The sequence below is a fragment of the Dermacentor silvarum genome, chromosome 11, assembly GCF_013339745.2.
Source record: "Dermacentor silvarum isolate Dsil-2018 chromosome 11, BIME_Dsil_1.4, whole genome shotgun sequence".
Taxonomy (NCBI): Eukaryota; Metazoa; Arthropoda; class Arachnida; order Ixodida; family Ixodidae; genus Dermacentor; species Dermacentor silvarum.
Window position 1 is genome coordinate 104,520,151 of NC_051164.1, and position 19,112 is coordinate 104,539,262.

General features: G+C 47.8%; 2 protein-coding genes across 2 annotated transcripts in view; both read right to left on the bottom strand.

The window, feature by feature from the left end:
- Positions 1–3,093, bottom strand: part of LOC119432343 (vitellogenin-6-like) — a 50,820-nt gene extending 47,727 nt beyond the window's left edge. The window contains 1 exon segment of the mRNA XM_037699509.2: positions 2,940–3,093. Within this exon segment, the coding sequence (XP_037555437.1) occupies positions 2,940–2,982 (43 nt within the window). The 5' untranslated portion in view covers positions 2,983–3,093.
- Positions 3,094–15,498: 12,405 nt separating this feature from the next.
- LOC119432345 (vitellogenin-5-like) overlaps positions 15,499–19,112 on the bottom strand; it is a 28,976-nt gene continuing 25,362 nt past the window's right edge. The window contains 4 exon segments of the mRNA XM_049659429.1: positions 15,499–15,903; positions 16,873–17,106; positions 18,223–18,380; positions 18,795–19,095. Of these exon segments, the coding sequence (XP_049515386.1) occupies positions 15,739–15,903; positions 16,873–17,106; positions 18,223–18,380; positions 18,795–19,095 (858 nt within the window). The 3' untranslated portion in view covers positions 15,499–15,738.

Here is a 19,112-nt window from a genome sequence, read left to right on the forward strand (position 1 = left end):
TTCCATCGGCATTGGGACCATCGTTTCCGATCAGTGCAAGGACCCCTGGATTGCCGCCATCATAGATTTCCTTGTTGATCCGTCATCGCAGCCAACCACTAGTGCGTTGCGCCGTCAAGCTCGCCATTTCGCCATTCGCGACGATCTGCTTCATCAACGCAATTACACTTCTAACGGCCACCAGTGGTTATTAGTTGTACCTCGAAGCCTGCGTTCTGAAATCTGCGCATCATTCCACTCTGGTCCACAGTGTGCACACTCGGGACTTTTCAAAACCTACCAGCGCTAGTTTTGGCGCTGGTACTGCTTCCGGTGGGGAATGTACAACTACGTACAAAAGTTCGTTCGCTCATGATCCGACTGCCAGCGCCGGAAACCTTCACCTGAGCTCTCGCCAGCTGGTCTGCAGCCTATACCCTGCAACCTCTACCCTGCCCTAACCGGCCGTGCAGCCGCGTTGGAATCGATCTGTACGGACCACTTCCTTTGACATCATCTGGTAACGGCTGGGCCATTGTTGCCGTTGATCACCTCACACGATATGCCACAACGACCATCCTCCCGGCAGCCACAGCGCGCGACGTTGCCACATTCATGCTTCGCCGATTCATTCTGCGGCATAGTCCACGTCAAGAACTGCTCAGTGATCGCGGACGCGTCTTCCTGTCTGAAGTAATTGAAGCCATTCTCAAAGAGTGTCACGCTGTTCATCGCAGAAACACGGCGTACCACCCTCAAATGAATGGCCTCACAGAACGCTTCAACCGTACTCTCGGCGACATGTAATTAATGTACGTCGCCTCCGACCACACGAACTGGAAGGTCATCCTACCCTTCGTAGCCCACGCGTATAACAGCGCTACGCAGAGCTCCACTGAATTTTCACTCATTTCTTACTGTATGGTCGGCACCCTTCGTGGGCACCCTTCGTGGGCACCCTTCGTGGGCACCCTTCGTGGGCACCCTTCGTGGGCACCCTTCGTGGGCACCCTTCGCGCACACCCTTCGTGGGCACCCTTCGTGGGCACCCTTCGTCGGCACCCTTCGCGGGCGGTGACCCTTCGACATTTACAAGCTCGTGCGTATCCTAACCTTGCGGTTCTTCACGCTATATACCCTGAAAGGTATCCCAGTGTGGACTGCCCTGCCTGTGGACTAACGGCAACATTTAACCACGTGTTGTGGGAGTGTGAAGCCATCGGCTCCGCCTTCAGCGAGGATAGGTGGGCTGCGCTTTTGGGCAGCCCCGAACTCAACGACCAAACCCTGGCCGTCCAGAGTGCCCGCGATCGGGCCGTCAAGCTCGGCTTGCCGGGCCCTATGCGGGACTAGCCGGGTGGCGCGGGGTGTCCCCTGCGTCTTCTCTGGACCTCAATAAGGTTATTTCACTCACTCACTCACCCTTCGCACACCATCGACACAATTCTACCGTACCGGCCGGATGCATTCGAGTGCGTGCCTATTTCTGCCATGGTCAGACATGCAAAAGAGGGCCGCGTCCTCGCACGGGCGTTTACTTCCGATGATCAAGAGCGCCAGAGGAGCACTCGCGGTGACGCCACTTCCATGGTTACCTTCTATTCGGGAGCTCTCGTGTGGCTCTCAGTCCCTTTCACTGCCCCTGGCCTCACATCAAAACTAGTTCCGAAGAATGAAGGCCCTTATCGTGTTCTCGAGCGCGCGTCTCCTGTGAACTATGTAATAGAACCAGTTGAGCCATCTTCAGACATGCGCCACCGTGGACGAGACATTGTCCATGTCGACCATCTAAAGCCTTACTACGACCCGCTAATCCTGAAGAGCTTTTAGGTCGCCGGACGGCTCCCTTGTCGCTCCCGGAGGAGGGAGCCTACATGCCCGCTGGCGATTGTAGCGAAGAAGAGAAACGCTAGTGGGTTCAGTTCTACTGGTTCAAAACGCTAGTGGTTCGAGCGCTCTTGCTCGGCAACGGCACTCGTGCTTGGAAGTAGTGACTGCCCTGACCGTTGACTGCGCTGCTCCGAGCTCATCCAAATAAAGACCTTTACAACTACAAAGCAGGAGGTGGAGAGAAAGGGAAGGTAGGGATGTTAACCAGAACTACAAAGAATTTATCCAGCTGACAACTGCCAACGCCATAGAGATGAAATTTAGGTAGAACAGAGAGACTGGCAACATTATGGCCAATGATCTAGCATAGTAAAATTTGTGTGGATGAATGAATACCTTAGTAAAAATTCCTTAAAAAGTGCTCGAAAGCGGTATATGCCGACAAGCTTTCAAACGGACCAGTCATATAAGCGGAACGCTTCTAAAGTATGTGATTTAATTGCGCCCGGGCAGCTGAAAATCTTATTTCACTTGCTCCAAAGAAACAGCTTTGCTAGAATTCGGGTTGTGCTTTTGCAAGGTCGTATGAGCCTGCTGTCTTTATTTATGGAGTATTGCTTCGCCACAAGCAAAGTCATCACATGCATCTGCATAACTTAAGTATGATATTTTCAGAGTGTTACATAGTATCTACGTGAACTTATTGTAGCATAGCGTCCACACATTTAGCATTGATACAAGCACAGAGCGCTGCAAAGTATCTACTTTATTTTTGATAGCATGACGTCAGCACACTTGGCATTAAAGGAAGCATATACACGAAACACGCTTCGCCTCGTGCGATTCCCACAGTTCGTGGGATTAGCTTTTCGGGAACAATGTTTCTACGAGCAACTATAACCGCGATTACGGTGGCTGTTGTAGAGCTCTGGCTTTACCCCAGCAACGCCCAACCAACTTTGACGAATTGTATTCAGACGGCACTTAGCCTTGTGAGCGCGCAGACGAACTTCGCATGCAGTTTACGCAGCCACATCGTACCACTTGTTAAATGCCCGACATACTGGCAAGACGTGGTGTTCCATAAGACTTCCTAGGCACCACACGCAATTCAAACAACACCAACTCACCGGAGGCCGCGGCAGCCAGCAGCAATAACCATAGCACTCTCATGGTGGCAGTTCACCAGCTCACGCTCATTCCAAGCGGAGCTCTGAGCCTCCGCTCGCTCTTTGGAAGCCTTAAGTACCGAACAGCCTTCGCAACAGTGGCGCTGCTGTGCTGCGCTTAGAGCGAATGAGAAGGAGGGTTGCTGTACTTTGGCAGAAGGATTCGCTGATATGGAGAGGAGAGAAGGCTCCTGCAGGCTTCAGGGTGCGTAAGGGAGAGAGAAAGCAGTTGGCTCCTCGGACTCTGATTTCCAGCAGTCAAAACAACATCCGTCCAGCGAAACCTCACTTGAGCATGCCAACCCTTTCTAAATCTTGGTCGGGGCTCGCATTTCTCGTTTGCAAAGCACGCGGTCTTATCGAGCGTCGTCGGTGACAGTAGTAGCCGCTTGGGTATCACGTATCGGGCGACCAGGAAGTCACCCTTGAAACTAATATGACACCGGCAATGGCGCAGGCTGTCTGCCCTGCTGGCTGGTTATAGCGCCTGTGTCTGGTTGGCGCGATAGCTGGCCGATGCAAAGCTGTGGCTTTATTTGGAACGCTTCCGCATACAAGTGGAATCCGGAATGTTTTCAAGCATAGGGTGTAGAGGTATGCTGAACGCGAATTTGGAGGCCTGCCGTGAAAAAGTTGCGTGCGCGCCAGTCAGTGGGCTGGCGAGGAATACAGTGAAGTATTGAAGGAACGACATCAGTCAGTACGCGAGTGCGTGCTCGAGTGCTACCGTGGCTCTATTTGTAGTTTCTGTTTCTTGTTTCTCCTTGCAGTACACTTTTCGGTTGGGGTGGGGGGAGTCTCACTAGTCATGATTGATGTAACCGAAAAATAAATGTGTGGCGATTTATCGGTAAACGTGAGAGAAATTCGTTAGCATTATGTACCACCTCTACGAGGTCCCGCATCCACGATTTAACCCGCGTTCACCACATTGCAAAGTGCCGTTCAAGAGCTCACTCGATACATGCCCTGCGTCTGCGAGGAACGAAGTGCACCTGATGGCAGTCCGAAGCAGACCACCGTGAGTTGCACTATTTATACATATGCATATACACATACACACATACGCTTATCTAAGCTCTCCCATCCCCTTTCTAACTCGTGCTCATGACAGGCTTCCAACACTTCACACACAGTGACACACACACATTTTTCTGCTTTGACACTCATAAAGCTAACTCGTTAAAGAAGGCAGTTTCGTCCGAAGGCGAAGTATTGAATGCGGTGGCCAAGTTGAGCGTGGCGCTTTCAGGCCGTCTCAGAACGATAGCCTAAAGAGGAGCGCTGACAACGGCGTTTGATGTAACACTGCGACGCTGCTCGAGATGACATGGAGGGAAAGGAGTTTCTCACAATAAAACGAGGAGTTGAGTACATATTCAACTGGACGTTTACTATCCGTTCGAACTCAGGCCAGTGTGTTCACGTGTGTTATGCACATGGTATGCTGCTCGACAGGAATAAGAATGTGTGTGCGCACAGTGCTCATGCTGCGGGCGCAGAGCGCTGCAGTGGCTCCACTGCAATGTAAAAGCCCTGGAAAAGGGGCTTCACTGCAAAGCTCATCGAGCACCGCCCAGTGGTATTCGTCGAATTTAACCGCACGGTGCGTCTCTCGCGTCTCCGGGCACCTTATATATAGACCTCCGTGCGCGAGCCGCTCTTTCACCGTCGATAGCGGAACGGCACGGAGTCGAGAATGCGCCCGTGTGATTGTGTGACCATAGAAGTGCTATCGAACGTGCTCGATATAACGGCGACTGCAACGAAACTGGATGTTAGACAGACTTTATTCGACACTACATTGACGGCAACAAAAGCACAGCTATTTCATGCGCTTTTTTCACTGTCTTCGGCTAGGGTTTCATCTTGCGTGTAAAAACTAATGTTCCGAGGTGATACAAACACAACTTATAGGAACTTGCATAATCTGTAACTGATCGGCATTGAAACTTATATTTCTCCATGTTTATTCATTTATTTGTACATACTACAGCAGAATAAATGCTATGGCAGGAGGGTATAACAGAGGAAAAAAATTACCATAACTGGAGAGGATGATGTACTGAGACCATACATCTTGGATGGCGGATACGAAACTCCGGGATGGGCATGAGCGAATAGACTCAGGCAGAGAATTCCAGCCTTCTATGCAACGAGGGAGTAAGCTGAATTTAAACATGTTAGTGTGTGCAAAGTAGGGGCATCAAGTTTAAGTTGTGATTTCGTCTCTTCGATGACTCTGGCGTGGGGTTAGTGCAGTTGCTTTTATTGCGATAGCAATTATATGGACATTCCAAGTGCATTATTGCCATCGCCGTCGTCGTCGCCGTGATGTTCCGTATAAAGTCCAATGGCGATAAAATCGTCGCCGCGCGACATGCGTTGTGTGTGTGAGCGAAAGCGTGCGAGGGTGAGCCGACAACCACAGCTTTATCGCACACGCGAGAGAGGAAGGCGGCCGGAAGCGCGCGGTCTTCGTTCACGCGCGAGGCACGGGGTGGAGGCGACGGAGACGGGAGGGGGGGAGGGGTGCTTTCTGTTTCCGCGGTGCTTCACACGGAGCTATTTTGAAAGCGATCTGCGACGCGGCTGAAGTGTGCGGCCGCGGAGGCCTCATTTTCAAAGCGATCTGCGATGGGCCAAAGTGCATTCGCCGAGTACCAGTAGCTTCGTATGCACTGTGTTTTCGACGTTTCGTTAGTGTTGAAGCGAGAGCCAGCGCGAAGGTCAATTTGTTCGCTGCCGCTTGCGCGCTTTCTCACTCCAGCGTTTTGACGAGCTCCCGCGTTCATCGAGCGAGATGTGTTCATGTTTACCTTTGCGCGCGTGACACCGTGCTTGTTTATTTAATTAGTAAGCAAATATTTACAACTTTACATGGCCGATAAAACTACTATCGTTACTTCGTATAACTGTCTACTAATTTGCTGTCGCGATCGATGCTACGCTTTTCAGGCAATTACTGCGACTTTTTTGAAAGCCTAACCGAAGAGTTGGCGGTACTGCGCAAGAAATATAATAATTCCATGTGGCGACATGATTAGAGCGAAATTGATTGAAGGAACGAAGTGTAGAAGTGGGTGGAAAATTATGATCTTGACGGTGACATATATATCTTTGAGCTTTTTTTTTTAATGCGTAAGCATTTCTATGCTTACCCAACGAGAAAACTGTCCGTGCGTCCGTCCTTCCGTCCGTCTGTCCTCCCCGTAAGACGATCGCTTTGAAGAGATGCGCCAGCTTTTATCTCTTCAACGCGGAGCCGCAAAAACACAGCGCGCGGAGTTATCAGCATTCCGCACACTCTGTCCGCTTCGCAGATCACTTTCAAGATACGGTCCACGCGGCCATAACATAGTATGTTTGATCGGTCCGTGCCGCGGCCGGAGTCCTTTGATCGCGGCTCATAATGGTTCGACAAGGATGGACAAGTCGCTAAAGAGCAATAACGGCTTATGACGATCGGAACGTCATCAGCGCACCTGGCAGCGCCACCTGCAGTACTTTACTTGCGCTATCAATGCATTTCGCGCCGCCGTCCGCACCACTTCGTGTCGCCGCAGCGCTGTCGTTTGTACTGGCCGGATCAAGTGGCATAAAACTGATAATGGCACCAGGCTGTTGAAAAAAAGCAACGGCTTTGGAGAGAGAGAGAGGGAGACTTTTTAATGGCAGAAAGGTGGAGAGGTCGGCCTGAGTAAAGTGCCTCTAGCCTGCGACTCCACACTGGGAAAGGGTTTTGGGGGAATAACAGGGATACGATGTGAAGAGGAAGGAGGGTGGTGGTACGGGGAAGACGATGGTGCGAGCTGCACTGCATACTGTTTCTGTGCATCGCGTAAGTGCACACTTCACAGAACAGCACAGTCATCTTCGCGGGCGGAGGGAGAGGGTATACTGCAGTGTAGCTAGAAGGCTGTCTATAACTTGCATAACTTTTGCAGCTGTTAGCGCCACTGGCGTATTTAAACCACACAGTAGCAGCTGCAGGGCGTCCATTATTTGTTGCAGCATTGCTTTGATGACAGAGTCCAACGGCGATTTTTCTGTGCACTGTCCTTGTTCGCGCGGACAGTCTAAGGCCCGTGTGCGCGCCATACATTCGATTCCTGGCCTCCGAGGCTCGCTTGAAGCAATGGATTGGAGAGATTTATCGATGCCGATTGAACTACCTTCTGCTGGAGCAGCGGAATTGGAGCCAGAGAGCTCTCGTTTACACCTACAACTTGTCCACGTCGACGACGCGATCGTCTCCTCCGGTGTTGCACTGACGCTGCTGCCTCTTTGTGGGACATACTTGTCTTGCTCATTTGGTTCAGTATTTTTATCTCCTTTTTCTGTTTAGGACAATCCTTCGAACTGGCCTCGTGGGGTCCACCGCAATTCAAGCACTTCATTTCTTTTACTGTGCGTGAAGATGTGCCATATGGCTGCCGCCACAGCGGAGGCATGCCTGTCTGGCCTGGGCAGACAGCGCTGACATGGCCTACCTTTAGGCACTTGTGACATTGCATTGGTCGGGGCACATACGGACGCACCGGGTGTCTCATGTAGCCCACCTTGACATGCTCAGGTAGCGTGTCTCCCTCGAAGAGAAGCTTGACACTCGTCGAGTGACCAAAGCGATGAATGTTGAAGAGGCTTTGGAACACTCAAGATGTCACATCAATAGCAGTCGAGGGAGTCGAGCCAGAAGAAACGAACTAGGAGCGAGGTGAAAGAAAGGTTGAACGACATTTAACTAATTGAGTATTACTTAGTAAAGCGTCAAGTTTAGCAAGGAGTTTAGAATTTAATGCTTTGTCAAATGCTTTCGTAAAATATATAGAAATAGTGTCAACCTGGTTGCCAACATCAATGTTAAGAAAAATGTCATGCGTAAACTCTACGTAAGTAGCTATGCTTCTCAGTCGTATCCGTGTTTCTACGTATTTTTTCATGGACCACCTTAGTGTGTTCACAAACATCGAAACAAAGGCCAAAATAGTATTTGTGCCAAGTTAAACTTTTTATTTAGATCCTGCGCGCAGCACCGAAAAGAAAATAAAATGTTAGAAGATAGTACGCTTTAGGGACAGTTCTATGAAAATTGTTCCCGATTTTCTTCCGTGACCATTTTTTTTTGTGTTTGTGCGTGTGAAAAGTTTCCCAACAACGTGATAATTTGCGTATTTTTACTTCGGCGTTAAGTGTTAACGAACGTAAAACTTTAAAATAAGGCCCAAAAGGTTCAATTTTTGGCAAATTCTTGTTTCGCACCTGTTTCGTGAAACTCAAATGGTCCTCACTGGTGCAAAAAACATTTGCGCTCAAAATATATTAGGAAATACTGTGCAAGTAAGGCTTGTGGATATTTTTTGTAATTTTTTGATAGAAATGGATATTGGTCGAGCGCCATGGTTCGGACAGATGGTATGGAATGACCCTGTAATTTAATTATACGCAACTAGAGTTCTTATTGCAAATGCTCGAAAAAAAAAACAGCTTCACTGGAAACTGGATTGTCAGTTGGAACGTTCGCACATGTCTGCTGTCCTCATTTTTTGCATAGGACACTCGAAGATAGTGCAGCGCTTCTGTGTAACATTGCTCGCCTTGGTTATATGCATAACGAGCGGTCGCCGTCCGAGCGCGACTCCGAGATAGCGGTGGGCCTTAGGTTACTTCAGTGTCGGCCTTCAACGTATATCTCGAAATCCGAGTTGTTTTTCGAACTGTGTAACTGCTCGTGTTTCCAGCGTGTATACTCGACCTCCGAAACAGAAGGAAGAAATTTTTTTTTTGAGTCTCCCACTGCAGTTTACTGCAGGAACTATTGGGAGAAACATGGACGTTTGTCCTGCAGACTTGCTTCCGTTCGCACTTGCGCATTTAACAGCTTGCTGACATTTGTGCCAGTGAGCAGCCGTACAATATAATGTCGAAAGCCTTTATAACGAAGCGCTCGGGACCTCCGAAATAATTCGTTATGCAGGTCAGGTCGTTGCAAAGATCACGCACCGCACCACTCGCCGTGAAGCACTGCAATAATTGTCAACAAGAGAAAACCTTTATTTGGCATCAATTCAAGGGGATACTTTGTGAAATAAGCAGCCAACTTTTTATGTTGTGCAAAGCTTTACCAGACGGGATGTGCGACTGCAGTCGAAGTTATTGCGCTCAGGTTCAGGGTCCACTACCCGGCTAAACGCGAGTTCTAACGCAAGGTAAGGCTGCGGTTCGTCGAATGCCGCTAGCGGCTTTTCCGACTCTCATTTTTTTTTAACAGCGAAGCTGTTTAAGCCAGCCGTAATTTGTGATTTGTGGTTCGTATCAAGAAACTATCAAGAAATAAAATTTCTTACCGAGGCGGGATTCGAGCCCGCGTACCCGCAGTCCCAAGGCGAGCGTCGAACCACTAGGCTATACAGCTTTTTTTTTTCTTCTTTATTGACCACTAGGCTATACAGCTACGCTTGCATAACATGCATTTAGGCGAACCATATGATTGCTTTCGAGCGTCGTCGTCTTCGTCCACAGCTGACCCGTTCGCACGCTCGTGCTCTGCGAGGTGAAGAAGAGGTTTTGCGCGCTATGCTCGGGAGAGAGATAAAGAAAATGCGAGCGAGAGAGAGAGAGACGCATTCACGGCGCGGGTATGCTGGAACGCGTTGTCCACGTTACAACGCGGTGGAAGGCGGTGTCGGCATTGCAACGCGGTGTCGGTGTTGCAAGCTGCGCAATGCAACGCGCAGTGACGGCCGTAAGTCCGAAACGCGCGAAATAAAATTATCATCATCATGAGTAATAAGGTGAAAAATTCGCGCGCACTTCCGGAAAATGCTGGGCTACGATCGCCCAGCTTTGCTGTTTCAAGCGTTGCGTGGTGCAAGGTTAAGCGGTTTTTTTTTTTTTTTCTTTTTTTTTTTTTTTTTTTTTTTTTTTTTTTTTTTACAGACCATTTATCACTGTTGCCTTCGTTGACCTTTCCGGGATTGAAGACGTCGGCAGTGGTCGGTTACAATTGGATTATGCAATCATCATCATCAATTTCGACGTATTCGTCAGCTTGTTGCTGTGTTACAATAAAACTTAACACTCGCCGACATAGGCACGCTTTTCAATTGCGTCGCTGGCGCTGCTGTTACTGTTAGCGCAGAGCACAGCTCAGTGGCTTCCACGAGTGTGCGGAGGACAGTGGTGGCACCTCTTCATGGCGTTCATTGTAAATGAATTATTAAGCCATCGCCGATGCCTAAATTTCTTCGTTGTATACAGGCAAACTTGTAATCGTCTTGGTTGTATAGAGGTGCTCACAATAAAAATGAAAGATATATGAACTCAGTAGGGACGTAATTAACCGTTCGTTATTCCGGTGATTCCGCTCTAGCGGCGTTCGTTGCACAGGCGTTCGAATGTACGTGCTTTCTTGGTTGCATTGAATAAAATAAATTGTTTCTCGCGTTTCAGTAAATACGTTTTTTCCTAGCTTATCTGGCTTATTGTTTGAGACATCTTAAAGTAGGCGGTGCTGCATTGTAACATGAACTTTCAGTTCAAGAACCACAGTGAGTGCTTCATGGCGTTAGATTTTTTAGTGGCACGAGCAGCGAGTGACACTCTTGTTTCTTAAGCAGCGACTTCCGGTCGACCACCGACTTCCGGTTTGTTCGAAATTCAAGAAAAATGTTTCTAAATTCAAAATAAATCATTAAAAATAAAAACTGTACGAAATCGATGGTTCTACTTAATGTTGATTATAGAGATGACATCAGAGCTTAAGTTTAGTTACAAATTGAGTTAGTTAAGTGCCAGGAATGATTAGAAAATAATTAGAAATTACAAATTGCCGTACACCAAAGCTTGGTGGTTTGGTCGTTTGGCTCCATGTGCGGCGGTTTCCCGTCCGTTCTGTTCGCCATGGAAGTAGACAACGGGGACGCCGGGCCAAGTTTTTCAGACGACGAGGATACCGGGCCTAGCGTAGTGTAGTTTACATCGTTTACATCAAAAATTCACCAGCAGTCTCTGTGTCTGGGTCACACTTCACTTTAATAACACAAAGTTAACACAAGTTAACACAAGAAAAACACAAAGTTAACACAGGTATACACCAGGGTTCATCACGCTGCAGGGTTGTAGAATTACTCTATAGGTTCCCTGCGGGAGCAGAGTTGAGCATAGGTCCACCATCTTGCCCGCCAACGCATCCGTGTTAAGCAGAAATGCCACTCCTCTTGAATGCAGGATACGGCACGGCTCTGCTGCCGAGTGTGCTTGCTCCTTCATTCCGCGAAGGCGGTCGCGCGGCGGGCCGCAGTGGAGGCCGTGGAACTCGATGGTGCGGGCGCAGCCGTGAAGTTGGCTTTCACTCAAAAGTGTGGTCTTTGCGCATGCGACCAGATTTGGCGAATAGGGGCGCGAGCGACGCGTTTAATCAGATGCGCAACTCTGCTCCCCAAGGGGAGCATATACAGTAACTCTACCGGGCTGGGACGCCAGGGCGTTGTTTTTTTTTTTTTTTTTTTTTTTTCGGTCAGCAGGAGTGGCGTTGCATGCGGCGTCGTGTTAACATGTAGCACACGACTATGGTTTGATCACCGTCCGATCAGTTCAAGCGCAACGGTAAACCTTGCTATCGGCTGTAAATGCTTTGCCCTTCGGTTGAAACTGTCTTTTTTCTTTGTCAGTCAGTTTGAAGGCATCATTTTCTTTCCCCCAACAGAAATACAGCTGGGCCAGACCATGTAACACAGACCTGTTTGGCCACTTTCTCATCTCTAGTTCAAGTTCATCTTCAAGTTCATCTTTAGTGTGCATTCTTTTTCTGACAACACGACAGAAGAAATAATAGTAATTAATAGCAGACGCGCTAATTAACACGGCATATCGCGCAGCGTTCGAGCTTTGAAATGCGAGCCGTGTGGGAAACAAATGGGAAACAAAATACATGTACATGCATAGGTCACAATCATAAAAGAACAAGAGAAAAACAGAAAAAAAATTAAACACAGCCTTTATCAAATGTACAAATGAAACAGGAACAATCAACGCAGTTAGCTTATAGACAGTTACTATAAACATAACCAATTATGTTTCAGCCATCATGAAGGGATGCAAAAGCTGACAAAGAGTCTGCTTGAACGATGCAGCTGCTGAGGTTATTCCAGTCTCTGACTGTTCGTGCAAAAAATGAATACTTGAAAGAATCATTATGAGAAGGAAAAGGTGTTATTGTTAGTTCATGTCTTTGGCGCGTTGAATAACCGGAAGAAAATACAGTTCATTCGCTAACGTCAAGGTTATATTGCCCCTTAACTAATTGATATAAAACTTTTACACGTGATGAGCGGTTTTTATAGGATAACGGGGTTAAGTTAGCGCGAGCTTGTAGTTCAGTCACTGAGCTGCGTCGAAAATTGTTATAAATGAACTGTACGGCTCTTTTTTGGACATTCTCTAGTTTCAGAATATTACCTTTTGTATCGGGGTCCCACATATTATAGCAGCATAGTCTAAGACTGGGAGGACAATGGATTTGTAGGCTAATGTTCTTACAGCAGCGGTAGCCAGAGTTAACGTTCTTCTTAAAAAGAATAACTTCCTGTAAGCATTAGCTGTGACGTAATGAATATGTTTATGGTATTATGGAATGAACATGGTATTACAATGCAAACCGATTTGCAACAATAACGGTGCTTTCTGTTTATAACTAGCACCGTTACACTATTTTACGGATGTAAGGTTGTGACTTATAAACCGATTTGCACCCTTAAAAGGTCCTTAAGGACGTAAATCAGTTGACAGTGTACATTACGTATGAACTCAATTTTCGCCACATGTGTACTAGAAGCGTCTATTTTCTTACGTGCACTATATTAGGGCATTCCAGAGGTTATGTCCCATTTGGCGTGCGTCTGATCGTGTTGGACCAATCCAGAAATGCTGTATTCGATGCCGGAATCTTTTGTATGTACCGTCCAATCAGACATCCTGACCATGTGTCAGGTATTTCGGCTGAAATATCTAGGCCTTACTTACCTGAGGAAGCGGTGGATGCTCCGCATTCATCGTAGCACTCATCCCCCCACTAAACATCGCAGCTTGTTTTACGAATCTAGTGACCACAGTTCCACTCATAATCCACCGGCATACTGCATAGCTAGCGAGCTGGAAACTGTGGTCACATAGAATGCACTCTTTACCCACCTCCTTGTCTTTCGATTTCTTTATCTTGTGCTTCTTCCAATCTGGTTAACCTCCCTGCCTTTCCTCTTTCTTCCGTCTCTCTCTCTTTTACCTTTGCTTGAATTTGCATTTTGCTCATGAAGAACTTATTGCAGAAATCTTTACTATGAGTACTGCTACTACCATTGCTAAAAATCGCGATGAGTTTATCAATTTAATTTATAGCAGCCCTGCACTACAAGCCGAGAGGCGGCTGGAGTATTTGTTAGCTGCGGCGCAGGAAAATCGGAATCCTTCCAAGCTGTTCAATTATGTCGGAACCTTTGTACATAAAAATACCTTCTTTCTGAAGACAAAGTTGCATGCTCGTTCCGTGCATCCTACTTGCATATAATGCGGCAAGGTTCACGGAAAACGGCCACCCTGTTTACCACTGCTACAGTCAGTCAAAGTTTCACAAGAAACAAGGGTTGGTAGGTAATCTGCGTCCAGAGACCTTGGTACCCCTTGCCAGAAGGTGGACCAAAGAAAGCGTTTTCGAGCACTCCGAACCATTCTTGAGCTTTTAGGCTGGAAAAAAGCGTTAAAGATAGGAAAATTCCCATGCCTTCTTCCCACATCTGATAAGGAAGGTACATCACTCGGTTTCAATAGTTTCATTATGCTGTGAGTTGAAGTGAATGATTTCAATGCGGATATATTTGTGACAAACGTCCCAAAGCGTTTCATGTTGTCGGCTCTGACGTGGCCGTCCACAGCGCAGACATTGGACGCGCGCCAGAAGGTGCTTCCATTGATGGAAGCACACGCTATACTACGTGAGCGTCCGATAACGAGTGAGGGGAGTTTCTTCAGGTGACACAAAGCTCGGTTCCCTGCAACTGCACGTGACTGCGCTGCCTTCCGCGCAAGGCAGGCAAGACAACCTTCATTTCCTTCTTGTTTTTTTTTTTCAAGTTAGCAGTATTGTTCACGCCCTTGAAGATTTAGGTCGATGCAAGCTAATTTATTAGAGCACTTTTTGGTTCTGAGAGTTGTGCCTTCGTGCACCCATACTTTATTTTTTGTACGAATGACACGTAAGACATGCGGATATCCGACGAATACATCTTCTTTTTTTTAAAACGAAGCGTTCTATGTCTCACTGATTCGTTCGTGAGCGGCGAAAACACACTGCAGGAAAACCAACTTACACAATATAACTATCTGCGCATCTGGGCACACAACAGAACAATCTGTGCATCTGCGCACACAATCCTAGAACACTGAAGTTTACATTCGCTGTGGTACCGATAAAAACAATGGGAACTGCAACGCCACTCTAGCCAGACGAACTGTACATATCTGCATTGCATTACGAGCGTCACACACTTCGTTCCGGGCCGTCAGCATGAGCAGGCCACGGCTGAATCGCAAGGCATGCAGAAGAGGCTGCCGTACGCGCATGTAAGCGCGAGCCTGATCGTGCCCGTAAGGCCGATCCGGTGTATCAGCAACGGCATGCAGTTCGTGAAAGTGTGAGAGTGGGCGTGTAATCAACGGCTACGTTATCTAAAATAAGGGCTATGCAACTTAACGAAATGTGTCTTATTCAACCTCAACGTTCAAAAAATACAATCCTAAACAAGCAATCAAATTACATATGCATCGCATCGGGTTACTCAGCGTTTCTTGGGTCTGTTGTGTGGTCGTTGGCTTTGGAGGCTTTGGACTTCGACTTTGATTCAGTTTGCATGGGCGAAAGCTTCGCGTTCAATCATCTTTCTTCAAGAAAGAGGCTTTTTTTTTGGAGGGGGGGGGGAGGGGGGGGGGGACACCGTGCTGCTGCAGGTTTGCTAGTCTTAAATTGAAGTTTCACGCTCCATGTTAATCGCGATTTTCACACGCATTCAACTTTTAAGCCGGGATACCTATTGCGCGCCCTTCAAGAAGTTCATCTTGGCGGAACAAGAATTCAGGCTCGCGGTTAGCTGAACGTGGCATGGTGTCGCGTGAGGTCGTAGAGTTTGTTGAAAGCAAAGGGGCGGAAGTGGCTGTTGGCCGCGTTCCAGGGCAGTTGCAGAGGACGGTTCAGGCTGAGCTTGCCTTCCAATGGTGCGATGATGTCCTTGAGGGCAAATGGCCAACAGATCACGGTCCCGTTACAGCTTCTGTCTGTGGTAACTCTTTCTGTATATCACCTCCTATGTGTATCACGAATGAATCAAAATGAAAAAAAAAACTATTCTGAACCCGAGTATAGGTGAGTTGTTTCAATCAGGATTGCGTTCGTAGCAATCATTTTTGCTAAATATGATGACCGCCACTGTTGTGAATTTCAGTGCAGAGTGAAACACCATATGCATCAACTGTCATTCTTCACACTGGTTTATTTTTATATCTATAAAAATACAGTCGGCTCATGGCAGTGTGCTCTAAAGAATGTGTAAGGTACTGCGAGCTCCCCGAGGCCTGCTGCGGTCCTTGATCATATTCAGAAATGTTGATGACAGAAAGGTGTTTTCCTTCTTCTCCTCTGTAACTTTGGCTGCACGCCGGAGGCAGGCTAGAGGCTGATGGTTACGCAGCGAGTACACGAGGAAGGGTCCTCTTAGCGAGTGGGAAAGCGGCATTCGTGTCCCTGCAACACGTAGCTCTGGGCAAACTCCAGAGTGTTGTTGTACAGGTGACCGTCGGGTCCCGACAGCTCGTGGTTCCTGTCAAGGTTGTAGTCACCGCACAGGCCGCACAGCTTGCCGCGGTAGAATGGAGCGGTCTGCAAGAAACGAAGGGGAAGTTCCACCACAAGTCACAGCCATTGTTTTCTCAGAGAGAAATGAAAGACCCAGAGTTTCCCACAAAGCTAGTGCTTACAGGCCTAAACTGCTAATATAACAGAGAAAAAGTAATGTGTCTCAGGAAATGTGTAACAAGCACGCGAAGAGCCGTGAGTGCACTTATCGCATATCAGGGCGCACTATAGGATCATTCAAGCCGCATTTTCCTAACCTAGAACAGAAGCCTAAACAAGACGCAGGCGCAGAATGGTTGGCGTAATGTTGCTGTCGAAACAGCCCTGAAATCTTAGTCACCCAAGAGTACTTCTCAGAAGAGAAACACGTTACGCAACATGTAATGGCAACCACAAATTAAGTCAAGCCGCAGATAACGAGAAGTGAGGAAACAGTGCAACATACGTGTGGTGTTCCTCTGCCTTTTTCAGGATCCTTTCTGAAATAGCATCTGCTGCGTGATGATGTATTCAGACTTTGAACCATATGCCTTGTTATCAGCTACATAGCTTTGAAACAACTCCCCTATAAACAGCCACGGCCTTGCCCGTCGTAACCCCAAACCGGTCCGCATAGCGGGAATGATCTCTGTAATGAGCGTCTTGAATTCAGTGAGGCAGTGCCAGCGGTCATGTCACATGGCAGTCGAAAAGCATACGTGGAAGCAGGCACTCTTATTAGGTCTACAGCCATCAGCCATGTCCGGTCTTGCTTAATATTAAGAGCATAATCAAACTTTCTCTTGAAATTTCTTTTCTTTTTAGCTACTAGTAGTGAAGGGTTCTCTAGTTAAGTTACTTCCTCACAATGCTGTTTCTGATTAGGTGCACACATATGAAGTAACGCAGTTGCAGTTTTGGTTGGCTTTCAAGGTTTCTCACTCGAAGGCTTCTTCGTATGCAGCTTCTGTGTCTACTTCAGGCAGAGAAAATGACATTGAGAAAGGTACTAACCTGTATGAAGAGCAGATTTCCATTGAAGGTTAGGTAGAGGCCGTAGGACTTGGAAGTCACCTCGAACCACTTCTCGCGAGTCCTAAGTTCGAACAGCTCGACATCGTGGTCAGTATGGCTGTAGGGCCGCTTTGGCTTAGCCATCACCTTGCCGTTGACGCGTACGATGAGGCCGGATTTTTCGTGCACGGGCAGGATCTCGAGTATGGTTTTGTGGAGCACCACCTTCAAAGCCTGTAAGTGTTCAGGAAGTTATGAAGCCGCTCGAGATCGCGGCCAGTACAAAGTGCATATATTTCTCACCGAGCGTAGTGCATGCTACACATATCAGAGCTTCTACGGCTTTCAGGTTGTTATACTGTTTTTATTGAACGAGAGAGTTGCGAACCTTGACTTAGTTCTTTATATCACGCTAACCTGCCTAGCCATTCAGGTAGCACGAGAAGGTTGCGTATTTCAATTTTATGCTTTCTTTCGGCGCCTGTCTCCTTGAAGAAATTCAAATCAATTAGCCATATTCTATTGCGATAGCAATTATATGGACACTCCAGGCGCATGTCTGCCGTCGCCGTAGTCGCCGCCGTGAGGTTCCCTATAAAGTCTAAGGTCGTTAAGGTCGTCGCCGCGCGCCGTACGCTGTATGTGCGAGTGACAACATGCGATGGTGAGCCGGCAATCGCGGCTTGCGTACACAAGGGCTGGAAGCGGGAGGGAAGGGTGCGCTCTTCCAGTCGCGCACAACGCTCCAGAGGGAGGGTACGGAGGTGGAAGCGCCACGCTTTGCTGCGGCCGCGCGCTCCCGCCGGGCCGAAAGGTACAGCTACAACAACCCGCGCGGCTGTATCTTGAAAGCTATCTGCGACGGCGGCGCAATCCGCCCTCCCTGTGTTTTCGTGGCTAAGATCGCGTTGATGCGAGCGCCGGCACGAAGCTCAATTCGCTCGCTGCTGCTGGTGCGCTGACTCCCTCCAGCGTTTTGACGTCGACTTTCCGCGGTCGTTCGAGTGAGATGCATTCGTGTTTGCTTGAGCGCGCGTGACACCATGCTTGTTAACTGAGTTAGTGTGTTTATGTTTACAGGTTTATACGGCCGATGAAACTGCTATCCTTGCTTTGTATAGCTGTTCACTAATTTGCTAACGCAATCGATGCTTCGCATTTCCGGCGAAAGTGTGACGTTTTTTTTTTTCTTTTAAATCACGATAATGGGAACTTTTGTAATTTATTACTCCCTTCATAGTCAGTTAGCGTTGACTGTGTAGGCACATTGCTATCGCGTGTTTGTCTACGGGTAACGTAAGATTCCATGATATGAATGTTCAGAATAAAATACTAGAGGGTTGCGCTGACCTTGGTGAATGAAGGGTTGTAGGTGGAACGGGCCAAAACCATGAACCTCTTGTTGGGAGAGCAGTCACGGGTGATTAGCGTGTAGCAATTGGTCTCCGGGAGTTGAATGAAAGAGCCATCGAAGGTACGCACGCTGTTTGACTGAAGGTCGCAGTGCCCTGTGGAATGCAAGAATGTACTTCAGCAACACTGCACAGTTTCTGCAAGGAAATTTGAAAAGAAATTGTTTGTGGTTTTTGGAACTGCACCATACATCACAACTTGTTTCGTTTCACTTGTGGTCAGAGTTTTGATCGCGTCGGTCTTGTCATAGGAATAGACAATTTGTTGTGGCTGTATTTGGGAGTCATCGGTAGACTTTATCGATGAGTTTCACCTTAGGTTTTCAGCTTTAAAAAAAGGTGTACCGAAATACGACGCTTCATTCTGCAGTTACTTCTCAAAATTTGCTGAATGTGCCAAATGCACAAAAGCTGCAAGGTGCAGAGTGTTCCTGCAAGGCGCCTGTTATTCTTTATAAACAGGCACCACCAATTTGGAGCGTCAGAGAATGATTGAAAATGAGTACTCACTATGCCTGTACTGCGTGGCGTACTCTGCCATGTTGGAGTACCCGAGCGATGAGAAAACCCTGGGTTCAAGCATGTGGCTGAACGTGGGTACGTTCCAGTGCTCGTAGCGCTGGCCGTCTTGGGTGGTGATGAGAAGGTCAGTGTGTGGCTTCTCCTTCAAGTCCCACCAGGGAACTTGAGAGACAAGGTGAAGTTTGCCGTTCTCGCCAGTGAAGTGCGAGCGGATTATGTCGAGGAATCCACCGTGCTCTAGACCGTAGGCCTGGTACTTAGTGTGCAGGGGCAACAGCTTGTTGAGCAGCTTGTCGGAGGAAATGA